At 38.2% G+C, this 14296-nt stretch overlaps 1 protein-coding gene across 1 annotated transcript in view; it reads right to left on the bottom strand.

Moving 5' to 3' along the window:
• Nucleotides 1–14296, bottom strand: part of KCNU1 (potassium calcium-activated channel subfamily U member 1) — a 135485-nt gene that overhangs the window by 95360 nt on the left and 25829 nt on the right. The window contains exons 9-10 of the mRNA XM_065947462.1: nucleotides 13240–13331; nucleotides 10763–10873 (exon numbers count right to left, since the gene is read on the bottom strand). Coding sequence (XP_065803534.1) covers nucleotides 10763–10873; nucleotides 13240–13331 — 203 coding nt within the window. The remainder of the gene's footprint in view (nucleotides 1–10762; nucleotides 10874–13239; nucleotides 13332–14296) is intronic.

The following is a 14296-nucleotide window of genomic DNA, read 5'->3' as shown; positions in this document are numbered from 1 at the left end:
GAATTAAAGGTTCAATGAGATTCTCATCAATTTCCGAAGTTTTTCATAGTTCATGATAAAATGATTATAAAAATTATATGGAAGATAAAGGACCAAGAAGAGCTTGTCAATTATTGAATAAAGATAAGCAAGGAGGAAAAATTTGCCCTAAGATATATAAGGATTAATTATGAACCTTAGTAATTAAAAAAGTATAGTATTAATGCAGTGACAGATAAACTGATTTAAAAAAAATGAAAACAGAAGAGACCTATTCATACTGGCAGCATGTCAGATCGGTGAGGGGAAAAGGATTTATTCAAAAACTAGCATTGACAAAATCAGTGTCTATGGGGAAAGATGAAATTTTATTCATATGTCTTGTCACACAAAAACCAAATTCCAGTAGAATTAGGAATTTAAAACAAAAAAAAAATCAAAAATTCTTTATAGGAAAAGCAGTTAAATACCTTATTTAAAGGAACTTCCCTGGTGCTCCAATGGCTAAAACCCTTAGATACTGATGTAGGAGGCCTGGGTTTGATCTCTGAACAGGGAACTAGATCCTATATGCAGCAACTAAGAGCTCACATGCTGCAACTAAAGAGATCCCTAATGCTGCAACTAAGATCTGGTACAGCCAAATAAATAAATAAAAATAAATATTTTGAAAACCTTTTATATACCAGGATAGGGAAAAATTCTAAGCAAAAACAAAAAGTTCTTAATTAAATATAGTTGCAAATATTGAAAATATGAATGATAATATTAAAACCTTTTGAATATCAAAATACATCTAATGCTTCTGAGAAAATACAAGTTACAAACTGGAAGAATATAGCTATAGTTCACATCACTGATGAAGAATTAGTGTCAGAATATTTTAAGCTTTCCTAGAAATTAAGTAAGAAAAACCCCACCAACAATCCAGTAGGGAAATGGGCAAAATGCATGAATAGGCATTTCATAGAAAGATGAAACACATATGGGTAATGAACATGAAGAGAAACTACACCCTTTGTGATAAGGGGCATGTAAATCAAAACTACAGTGAGATTCCATTTTACACTGACTGCATTGTAAAGACGAAAAAGTATGACCATGTCAACTGTTAGAAAAAAGGACAGGTGTTTAGATACACAAAGTCCCTTACACATTGCTAATAAGCTTCAAAAATGGTGCAAACACTTGGCAAAACATGCTATTATCTCCTAAAATGAACATTCGCATTTTTTTATACCATTAAACCATGACCGCTCCTCCCCCCACACACATAGACACTCTTGCACAGGCCCACCAAGAGCCATATACAGGCCACGTTAATAACAAAACTACTTGCAACAGAAAAATCTAGAAACAATTCAAATCACACCAAGAGTGGATAAATAAAGTTTACTCTGTCAATGAAATCATATAACAATGAAAAAAAAGTAAAAGTGTTAGTTGCTCAGTCGTGTCTGACTTTTTGCAACCCTATGGACTATAGCCCTCTAGGCTTCTCTGTCCACGGAATTCTCTAGGCAAGAACACTGGAGTGAGAAGCCATTCCCTTCTCCAAACACCAATTAACTATGGCAACACTCAGAAATATGAGTGTATCTTAGAAATATAAAATAAGGAGTAAGTACTACAATATTTCATTGGTAAGATCCTCCTTCTGCAAAGGTAAATATATTTAAACATTTTAAAGAGTATATATAAATGTAGTAAAACTATAGGAGAGATAAAGAATGATAATAATGATGGACAAAAAACTGAGAGCAGGATGAAATGTGGGAAAGACCATATAGTTAGATATAGATTGTGTCTTAAATTTTGTCTTGATGGTGATTTCATACATGCTGTGCTTGGCTAAGTCATTGCAGTTGTGTCAACTCTTTGCGACCCCATGGACTGTAGCCTGCCAGGCTCCTCTATTCATGGGATTCTCCAGGCAAAAATACTGGAGTGGGTTGCCATGCCCTCCTCCATGGGATCTTCCCAACCCAGGATCAAACCCACATCTCTTGTGTCTCCTGCATTGGCAGCGGGTTCTTTACCTCTAGCGGCACCTAGGAAGCCTGGTGAGTTCATGTACTGGGGCTTAGAACATTATTAAAACAAACTAATCAGAAAAATAAATAACCAAATTGTGCTTACGTATAAGTCAGTTACTAAGGTTGTTGTAAGAATTATGATAAATTCAATTCCAATTTCTCAACACTGAGAAAGAAACTGACATCTGATCATGTCATCCCTCTGCTCAAAATCACCAAGAATTCAGAACTGACTTGGAGAAAAGGCAACTTCCTTAAAGCCAAATCCTTACGATAGACTATATAACACTTTTATTATCTGGCCCACTACCAACTGCAATATTTTGAAATTCTCTGAGTAAAAGAGAATTATCAATCCTCTTGACTAAAACTTCTTTTGTTCCCTTAAAACATATGTGGACAAGTGAGAGCTTTGCATATTTCCATATATTAAATATCACTAGAGCTAGGACTTCTGTTTCCAGGAACAGTAAATTAGGTAACTTCAGCCAGTCTTCTACTAAGGATATACAAAAATACTAGATGAAATATAACAACATCTCCTAATAAATCATAAGAGATAAAACCAGACTATGAATAATTACCAGGCCAAAACTGAGAACAAATCAAGGTCTTGGAGGTTAAGTCTGGTTTTTTCTTTTTTTTTCCCCCGAAAGCATTGAGCAATTCAGAAGAAGCACCGACCAAAACAAGCTAACATATATAGCTGACTCATTTTGCTGTAAAGTGGAAACTAACACAATATTCTAAAGCAACTATATGCCAATAAAATTAATTTAAAAACTTCTATAAGACTGAAAAATAATAAATAAACAAAATAAACATGTGAAACATGCTATCACTATGCTAAAAGTCAGCTGGTGGTATCACAGGGCAAAGTGTCCAAAAACAACCCAGCTCTGCTGATACACAAAATGAAGAGTTTGATAACTCCTCCAAATTTTAACCTGGCATAACTGAAGCTGGAGACACGGAGTATAAAACTGAATAAGCTAGTTTTCAGATTGACTTCCATTCTTAGTTTTTCACCTACATAATACAAAGAGCCTCAAGCCTTGAATCTGGATTTATGTGGTCTTGAGGCAGAAGTGCTCCACTGTACTTGGAAGAAGTAAAGACATGTCCTCTCTGTAAGAATGTAGTGTTTTTCTAGGCCACAAGTTATCTACATACAGTTTTTTTTTTTTTTAGTATAAGAGTCGGCACATAATCTATGATAAGAAAGCACGCAAAGGAAACAAGATACTATGTGTAACATCAAGTACAAATAACAGACAACAAAAACCAAAGACTTATTGACAAATACACACTATTGATACTATGTATAAAATAGGTAACTAATGAGAACATAGTATATAGCACAGGGAACACTGCTAAATGCACTATGGTGATCTGAACCTGAGGGAAGTCCAAAACTAAGGGGATATGTACCCATATACAGCTGATTCATTTTGCCGTAAAGTGGAAACTAACACAACATTGTAAAGCAACTATACTCCAATAAAATTAATTTAAAAAATTCCTATAAGATAGAAACAGAATAAATAAATTAAATAAACATGTTAAACATGCTATCGCCATGCTAAAGGTCAGCTGGAAAAAAAAAAGAGTCTAGGCACCGAATTACTAGTCACAAATTACAACATAATTATATTTATTTTATTGAAACAAATGATAAGCCTGGGAACATGAGAATCTAAAAACAGAATATCTGAAACAGAAGCAAATATAAGCTCTAGAAAACTAAAAATACAATAACTGAAATGAAAAGCTCAATGAGTGAGTTTGTAAACAGATTAAACACAGACAAAGAGAGAAGTGGTAAACTGGAAGGTAGGTCAGAATAAATTATCCAGAATGTAATACCAAGATACAAAAAAGAAGGGAAATATAAAAAAGAAGATAAGAAATACATTTGGTACAGGAAAGAAAAAGGACTAATACACTTAATTGAATCCCCAGGAAAGGAGGATGAAGAACATAGTGACAAGGGCAATATTTGAAAAAGTAATTGAGAATCTGCCAAAAATGGTGGAAAACACTGATCCAGAGATGCAGAAAGATTCATGAATACCAAGGACAGTCAGTTCAGCTCAGTCGCTCAGTCGTGTCTGACTCTTTGCAACCCCGTGGGCTGCAGCACGCCAGGCCTCCCAGTCCATCACCAACTCCCGGAGTTTACTCAAACTCATGTCCAAGCACAATAAATGATCAGAAATTCAAATCTACACACATCATAGTCAAAGTATAACATGCTTTCATATTAAGTACTACTATAATCTTTTATGAATCTGCCTGCAATTCCGGGACCCCAGTTTGATCCCTGGGTCAGGAAGATCCCCTGGAGAAGGGATAGGCTATCCACTCCAATATTCTTGGGCTTCCCTGGTAGCTCAGATCGTAAAGAATGCGCCTGTGATGTGGGAGACCTGAGTTTGATCCCTGGGTTGGGAAGATCCCCTGGAGAAGGAAAGGCTACCCACTCCAGTATTCTTGCCTGGAGAAGTCCACAGACAGAGGAGCCTGACAGGCTACAGTCCATGGGGTTGCAAAGAGTCAGTCACAACTGAGCGACTTTCACTTTCACTATGCTATTTTAAGAAGATAATTCATTAAAGAAGACCATTGAACAGACTTCTTAATAGCAATAACAAAACCAGGAAATCAACAGAATAATACTTCATGGTTCTTCAGGATGAAAGGTAGCAGCTTAGAACCCTATACTCATAAAATCATCTTTCAAGAATGAGAACAAAATCAAGATGTCTTTACATTTAAATGAAAGAATATGTTACTGGCAGATCTGTACTTAATTCAGGATAGAAATGGGGAAAAAAGCATAATGGAAACCAATATGAAGAAGAATATGCATATATATGTAGAATATGTATGAATATATAAGGCTGTGTATGCATGAATCACCTTGCTATATACCAGAAACTAATACAACGCTATAAGTCAACTACACTCCAACTTTTTTTTTAAGGGCAGGATAACAGTCATTTCATAAGATGGAATCCAAATGGCTTATGCATTTGAATATATTCTTGACCTAACTACCAACCAGAAAAATGAGATGAAAAATCACAATATGAGACACTGTCTTACAAAATGCTATTCTGAAGAATGAATGGCTCAAAAGAAAAAGACTGATGTATCCAAGTGTCAGGTAGGGTGGGAAGCTACATTTTAACTGGTAGTAAGGGTACAGGGCAACAGACACTCTCAGCACTGCTGGTGGAAGCACAGACCAGAATAAACATTTTGGACGACAGAAAAAACATTCTGGACGACTGACAGTTCTATTAGAGAAAGATTTAGTACCCTGCAATTTTACTCCTGGGGACCAGGACACATATACAAGAACTTTCAAAGCAACATTCTTCATAATAGCCGAAATTGAGGAGAAATGTCAACCAACAGTAGAACGGATTAAGAAAAATTGTGGTGTATTCAGATAATGGAATGCTTTGCCACACAGCAATGAAAATGAATAGGTACCGCTATATCCAGCTGCAACAAGGATGGATCTCACAAATGCAATATTGAGGTAAATCAATCTGGATCCCATTTATGTGAGTTTAAAAACAGGGAAAATGTCAGGAGATAGGGATTAATAAATGTAAGGTATCAAGTCAAAATCATAATGACCTCTAGGAGCTAAAGATGGGGCCACAGTTGGGGAAGGTTTTGCTGGAAGGCTGGCAATAGAATATATCTTGATTTTGGTGATGGTTACGTGGATGTTTACTTTACAAAAATTCATTTTAATGTACACTGTAATTCTGTGTAATTTTCTGAGTTATAATTTAGGATAAAGAGTTTTAAACAAGGTACTTAATTATTACCTATGCTCTAATGACTCATGAGCAACTCTTGGAAATTTTTCACTTAACTTTTACTCTTATGAGATTATTTAATATTGAAGAAATTTTAAAAAATATTTATTGCTACACATGGGATATAGATATTGGAAAATATTTAATGATACACATATGAAAATGAGGTGATCATTATGTACTGAAAAAAAATTTGAGGAAATGTAATGTTATCACAAAACCAACATTTATTACCCATAATGATATAAATACTCATTGCTGCTGTAATTACAAATTAGAAGATAACTCTATTGGAACAACTGAAGGAGGCAAAGTAGAGCAGAGGGCTGAATAATGTTCATCTGAAAAATATCAGGTGATGAGTATATACTGTGTACAACTGAGGAGTCCAAAGAGTGATAAAACATAAATTTAAACTTAAAAGAAATACTAAATCTGAAAGAGCTTAGTTATCTCTGAGCAGTAAGACTAGAAAAAATTGTAAGGGGTTAAATATTTTGTAGTAAGCATTGAAGTTCCAATACATTGGCCACTTGGTGCGAAGAGCTGACTCATTGGAAAAGGCCTTGATGCTGGGGAAGATTGAAGGGAAAAGGAAGAAGGCGCAGCAGAGGACGAGATGGTTAGACAGCATCACCAACGCAATGGACATGAGTTTGAGCCAACTCAGCAAGATGGTAAAGAACAGGAAGCCTGGTGTGCTGCAGTTCATGGGGATGCAGAGTCAAACACAACTTAACAAGTGAACAACATTTTGCTACTGATGTGTATGTTCATATGTTGCTTTCTGGAGCAGTACTATCTTCTCGATTACTACATGGATCTGCTCCACCCCCCAATGAGTGTTGAATTAGATGTCTCTTACATGTAATGATAATGCGCCTATGTGTACATGATTTTATATGTGATGACAATGTGCCTGTGTGTACATGATTTTCATTTATCCTGATCAGCATTACTGTACCTTTCCAATCTGACAATTGTTATCTTTTTTGACTCTAAGAATCAAAAATTCTTCATTTAAATTCTTCATTTAATTCTGAAAAATTGCACATATACAAAGCACATAGGATGTATACATTTAATACAAAGAATAACAAATCAATATTTATGTTCGACTGAGCTCAACTGGGTAAGTTTTCTGCTCCATGTGACTGCATTTAGCTGAGAACCCTAGGGGGAAGAATCTCTGAAAAAGTATCACTTCCACATCCATTAGAGCTGAAATTTGCGGCTCAGATGATATAGAATCTGCCTATAATGCAGAAGACCTGGGTTTGATCCTGGGTCGGGAAGATCCCCTGGAGAAGGAAATGGCAACCCACTCCAGGATTCTTGCCCAGAGAATTCCCATGGGGTCCCAAAGAGTTGGACATGACTGAGCAACTAGTACACACACACACACACACACACACACACACACACACACACACGTCTATTCCCTCAGCTGGACTTTTCGAGGGGCTGGCAGCTGGATGGGCCTCATTCCCCTCAGAGTAGCTGAACTTCTTACTTAGTGTTCCAGAGCTCCAAAATACTGAGTGCAGAAGCTCCCAGGCTTCTTATGGGTTGGTTCTTTAACTGACTTGGTCATTTACATATATTTCACTAAAATATATGTACATATATTTTATATATTATATGTACAGATATTACATATTATTTGTATGTATTAATATATATGTATATGTATATATACATTAATATACACATTATATACATATATACATTTATATGTACATATATTACATATATTTCATTAAAATGAGTTGAAAGGCCAGCTCAGATCAAGAGAAAGGAGAATAGAAGACTCCATTCTTGATGGGAGAAAGAGAATGTGTGTAAACAGCTGGGAGATATTTCTGGTAGTTACCTTAAAAACAAAAATCCTACCACCATTTTCCCTCGGCTACCTTCTCTTTATCAAGTAAAGCCAGAGGCCAGCCCAGATTCACTAAGAGAAGCAGCATGAATGGACAGTAAAAGAAGGAAAGGCAATGTGAACTTCGGCATCAAAGGAAAGTCCACCAGAATCACAGACTGCGATCATCACTTTAAAGCAAACAAATGGAGTGATGAGATAGGAGGGTTCCAACAGGCTAACTCAGACAGTTTGACCAGAGAAGGGCTCTGAGTGTTGGGGGGTGAAAATAAATCATTCACTTCCAGTAGGAGAGATTCTGAGCAAAAAAAGAACAGATCAATAAAGTAGCCTTTACAGAAGTTCAGGGGAGACAAGAGAGGAACTTTGAACAGGGCTGTGATAGAGGAACCTGGTGGGCTATATATAGCCCACGGGGTCGAAGAGTCGGACATGACTGAGCAGCCAGCACTTTCACCTTCAGGGCAGACGAAATGATAGAAACAGAATGAGGACACACACGCAGGGTCTGAGGAAGGAAGGAATGCCCAAGACTACGCTTAGTTTTCTGTTTTAAGGATTGGCATAGATGAGATGCCACTTGCTGAAATAAGAAATGCTGTTTGCTTTCTTCCTTGTTTTATTTTTAATTTGCCTTGTGAGATGGAAAAGCTGGACTTGAGATCATGAATTTACTTTTGAAAATGCTGAGTCTGAGGAGTCTTTGAAACATTGGAGGGGAAATATCCAGGAAGCTACTAGTTGCCTGACTCTGAAGCCACAAAGAATGTCCAGTGGGGATATCAACTTTAGAGTAGTCTTCAGAAAGTGAAGTGAAAGTCGCTCAGTCATGTCCAACTCTTTGCGACCCTGTAAACTATACAGTCCATGGAGTTCTCCAGGCGAGAATACTGGAGTGGGTAGCCTTTCCCTCCTCCAGGGGATCTTCCCAACCCAGGGACTGAACCCAGGTCTCGCTTATTGCAGGCAGATTCTTTACCAGTTGAACCACAAGGGAAGCCCAAGAATACTGGAGCGGGTAGCCTATCCCTTCGCCAGTGGATCTTCCCAACCCAGGAATTGAACCAAGGTCTCCTGCATTGCAGGTGGATTCTTTACCAACTGAGCTATGAAGGGGAGTCTTCAGAATATAGATGTAATTGACAAAAGTCTGGACAAGCCACTCCCAACATTTAAGACACTTCAATCATTATCTTGACAAGTACCTACAATAACCTGCATTGTTCTATGAAAATACAGCAACAGGTAAAAGATGTAACTTTCCACACACTCAATGATTTTCTCTGTCTCAACTGGATTACAATTATTAGCCTTTTATCACTGGTTTTAACACTCCGGGTCTTTTGCTTGTTTACTATGTTTTAAGCAAGGGTCCTAGTAATGCAAAATTACTGAAAAGACAGGCATGACAATAATCCTGAATCAGGCTCTTGACTGTCTATCCACAGCACCATAAAGGGACTCAGAAGGCTTACTGGTCATCTCATACCCAAGAGCCCAAGGCAACAGTTGGTTGAAGGTGTCATAATGTAAAGAGTTCGGTGTTCAACTACGAAAGGCATGCAGAAGGCTGAGGTGACCCCACATGCAATCGTGGATAAGACCAAACTGTCATCTCATATCTGGCTGACTTTAGTGGATAATGGATTGACAATTTAGAGAAATAAAGAAGTTAGTTCCCTAAATATTAGCGTGTTGTGCACGCTCAGTTGTGTCCGACTCTTTGCAACCCCTTGGACTGTAGCAGACCAGATTCTTCTGTCTCTGGGATTTACCATGCAAGAATGCTGGAGCAGGTTGCCATTTCCTTCTCCATGGGGGTCTTTCCAACCCAGGGATTGAATCATGTCTCTTGCATCTCCTGCAGTGGCAGGTGGATTTTTTTTTTTTAAATCACTGAGCCACCTGTGAAGCCCTCCCTACACATTACACAAAGTCAATTCCAGAGAGCTTAAATACAAAATATTTCAATATAAAAACCTAAAAATGTTAAGAAATAGTTACTTAATTTTAGAACAGATAGATTTAAGAACATCAGAAAGGCAAGAAGTCTAAAGGGAAATAGTTGATAGATTGGAGCCTCTGTAAATTGAATGCTTCTTCATTAAGATACAAGCACACACAAAAATTAAAAGACAAAAGGGGAGGGAAATTTACAACATATGACACAAAGAAGCTAATATAAAAATATACTAAGTGCTTAAAAGTCAGTAAAGTAACAGACAACCCTCCCTATATAAAAAAATAAAATAAATGAAGAGAATTCCAAAAAATCAGCAAACCATCAAAACACAAAAATTCCTCAACCTCATTAGGAACCAAAATTGTAAATACAGAACAGTTAGAAACCATTTTGTCTACTTAAAACTCTTTTTGTGTTAAAGAGGCACTTCCCACTATTTCACAAAATATCTGACTTGAACTCTGGTCCTGAAAAGATACACCACATAGAACAAACTCATCATCATCAAATAATGCTTTCTGAATCTAGCTGAACTCTGCCTTTGCAATTCTGAGAATTGACAGAATAATAATCATGAACTGCACCAGACTAGCACACAAAATTAAGATTATACATAATAATACGTGTTATTGTCATTGTTATTTAGTCGCTAAGTTGCTTCTGACTCTGTGTGACCCCACGGACTGCAGCACTCCAGACTCCTCTGTCCCCCACTCTCTCCCAGAGCTCGCTCAAATTCATGTCCATTGAGTTGGTGATGCTATCTAACCACCTCATCCTCTGGTGCTCCTTTCTCCTTTTGCCTTCAGCTTTTCGCAGCATCAGTCTTTTTCAATCACTTAAATAAGATTAGCACCTGTACAGAAAAAAATCTGGCAAGATATAGCCCAGAATAATATTTTCATAGGTTAACTCTGGTCATGAACTGCTTTTTCCTTACTTTCTGTTGATTAATGACTTCCTGCTTTTAAAGATCAATGCCGTAAGGGCAATTTTCTTCCATTACAAATATTCACACATATTTTAAGTATCCCCTGCTCATAGGCCATATAAACACACTTACTCTCCCAGGAAAACAATCTCAATGTTGATCTCCCCTGATTTGTGGCGGAGAAAGTTCCTTAGGAAAGCCGTCACACTGTCCACAGTGATGTTCCCACACACCACAATGAACCTAGAAAGTAAGAACAAGGTGGGGCGGGTCATCCCAGGAATAGCAGTATCTTCCATTCAAGATTTAAAGATGGACTCTTAGCTTAGACAGCATATTAAAATGCAGAGACATTCCTTTGTCGACAAAGGTCCATCTAGTCAAGGTTATGGTTTTTCCAGTGGTCACGTATGGATGTGAGAGTTGGTCTATAGAGAAAGCTGAGCGCCGAAGAAATGATGCTTTTGAATTGTGCTTTTGGAGAAGACTTTTGAGAGTCCCTTAGACTGCAAGGAGATCTAACAGTCCATCCTAAAGGAAATCAGTCCTGAATATTCATTGGAAGGACTGATACTGAAGCTGAAACTCCAGTACTCTGGCCACCTGATGCAAAGAACTGACTCATTGGAAAAGACCCTGATGCTGGGAAAGATTGAAGGAAGGAGGAAAAGGGGATGACAGAGGATGAGATGGTTGGATGGCATCACCAACTCAATCGACATGAGTCTGAGTAAACTCCGGGAGTTGATGATAGACAAGGAGGCCTGGTGTGCTGCCGTCCATGGGGTCACAGAGAGTCGGACATGACTGAGTGACTGAACTGAATTGAACTTAAGTTTAGTTTCAAATAAAGCTCGTATTTGTTCCGCCCAGATTTTAAATTTAAAGACACCAAGGACTGCATCTCTAATATACAAAAACAGCCTCAGATTCTGTAGGGAATGATTCTACACTTTGAATAGCACCTAATGTTTCAGGCATATGAGGACAACTATTGCAACCGCTAGATTTTTCTGGCTTATTTACAGCCTATGATGGACTGGCATGTGTGTTCATTACACTTGATTTTCCACTTGACTCCTGATTAGCCGGTGTAGTCTTTTTGCACTGACAAACAACTGATCATTGGAAAGACTAATTTTCCCAGTCACATACTATGGTTGAGCAGCACCAGAATCGAGGTTATTTTGGTTTATCTTCTGTATCTAAAATTACCCAGTAGTCACAAAAAAAGTGAGTCCAGTGGAGAGACATCTCAGAGAGGCCCACAAATCTATGCATGCAACTTTTATGTTGAAAAAGAGCTGTCAGTTTCCTTAGGCTTAGTATACATAAGGAATCTATTCCACTCCACCCCCATTAGTTTTGTAAGAAAGCTGAAAGTCTAATTTTAGCCTCAAACTTAAATTTTTCAGACCTCATTGACTGACTTGGCATGTTTTATCCCTTTCTTCAGATGGGCCAGGTCAGATTTTTGACTTATCTAGGTCATTTCATTGCTGTCAGTTCATCTTGGTTTTTCATTTTCTCTTCCCACTCCTGAGTCAATCTTGGTTTTTATCCAACTGTGTTAAGACATCATTCCATAGGAGTTCATCCCCATTGTGCCTCTTTCCTCAACAGCAGGTAAGAATTGTTCCAAATTTAAGATCTCCAATTCATTATCTTCTTCTTGTTCAGTCACTAAGTCATGTCCGACTCTCCACGACCTCACGGACTGCAGCACGTCAGACTTCCCTGTCCTTCACTGTCTCCCAGAGTTTGCTCAAACTCATGTCCATACAGTCAGTGATGTGATCCAATCATCTCATCCTCTGTCGTCCCCTTCTGCCTTCAATCTTTCCCAGCATCAGGGTCTTTTCCAATGAGTCAGCACTTCACATCAGATGGCCAAAGTATTGGAGTTTCAGTTTTAGCATCAGTCCTTTCATTGAATATTCAGGATTGATTTCCTTTAGGACTGACTGGTTTGACCTTCCTCTTAGGTGTGAAAAACCATGATGGCAATGGAGGTAACATGCATCCACAGAGAAATCATGTAAAAGTAACTCTGACTCCACTTTGCTCCTGGGAATAAATGGCTGTGGTATGGACAGAACAGGTGATCTGTGAAGGACTGGAGGAAAGAAATTCCTCCTCACTCGAGCAAATCTCTTTCTGTCATGAGCCCCACAAGTTTTAGGGGAGTTTGGGCTGAGAAAACTGAATTGAATTAATTGTTTTCAATTCAAACCATGACTTTAACTTGATCCACTATGTAAAGTTAGTCATGAGTCAACCACATGATTAGAATGAATAAAACCATTAGTAATGGATCTAAGAGAACAGTCATGATAAGGAATGTGCAAACACTGGCACAATCAACATTTGACACTGAATGACAACATATCTGTAATAATTTTAACTTGTTTAATTGTCTTATGTGTCTCTAGATATGTGAATCAAGTAGCAAATATCATCTTCTCAGGGTATCTACTCTAGCACAGCCCTCTTTGAGTGAGTGAAGACCTTGCGCATATATCCACCTAGGCCAGGCAGTAGTGTTCAGAAAGAGACAGCGACCAGCAGAGTATCTCAAACTGCAGAAATTACACCCTAAAGCTACTTACTTCTTCCCTTTGACCACTTGATAGGGACTGGTATATTTCTTCTGGTTGGCAAAAAGTTCCACCATTTCAGGGATGTAGTTGGCGAACAGTACCTAGAAATGATCAGCAAATAAAACCTTAGGTCTCATTATGTCCAAGGATACTCCAAAATTTCAAGATGGCAAAGGAGAAAGAAGGTCCATAAAATGTTCTTTCTTATAACAAAGACATGACTATGAACCGTGCTTTTAAGAGCACAGTTTAAAATTTAAAAGCAATTTCTTCCTTTACTTCAGGCTTTGGATTTGGCTAAAATTTAACAGAATGCACTTCAACCTTCAAAAAGATGAAAGCAAAGACAAGCAGTGAGACAACCTCCCCATCTGTCTGGTCCTGCCATCACTTCTAACGGCCCTTCTGACTCTTCCATTTGATCCTATTTGGGGCTTTGGGGGAAAAAAAACACATGGGACAGAGTGGAACCCCACTAAGGGGAAACGATAGAAATGAGGGGCTGTAACAGTTATGTGGACAGCAGGATGTCAGAAAAGTAGACTGAACTGGATGGGAGGGGAGTTTGGGGGAGAAAACACATGTATATGTATGGCTGAGTCCCTGTGTGGTCCACCTGACACCATCACAACATTGTTGATCGGTTATACTCCAATACAAAATAAAAAGTTTAAAAAAAGAAAGGTAAAATGGAGAACTCTGGGATGGTCTTTAAAGAATCGAAATTAAAATCACTGAAAAAGGAGGCTTCCTTTGTCCTGGACACACTCCTGAACCAAGCACAGATGTTCCCTTATCTGTAGTAAAATGTTGGCGTGGAGAGAGCTTACTCATTTGAGCTGGAAAGAGCATTACATCCAGCAGATCAAACCTCAAGTCCCCTTCCTCCTTGGAAGAAAGACTTTAATCTGATGGGCAAAAGATGAAGGAAGATGAGGTTGCTCAGATCAGTGTAGAGGCTAATTAGGAAGGTCTGCTCTCCTTTGCCTACTTCCTTCACCCCTGACAATGAAGCAGTTGTGTCATGGGCTCCAGAGGATGCAGTCTGAAACACATGGGATTCACT

This window comes from Muntiacus reevesi, chromosome 10, assembly GCF_963930625.1.
Source record: "Muntiacus reevesi chromosome 10, mMunRee1.1, whole genome shotgun sequence".
Taxonomy (NCBI): Eukaryota; Metazoa; Chordata; class Mammalia; order Artiodactyla; family Cervidae; genus Muntiacus; species Muntiacus reevesi.
Note: the sequence above shows the minus strand (reverse complement) of the source record. Positions and strands in the feature narration are given on the sequence as shown.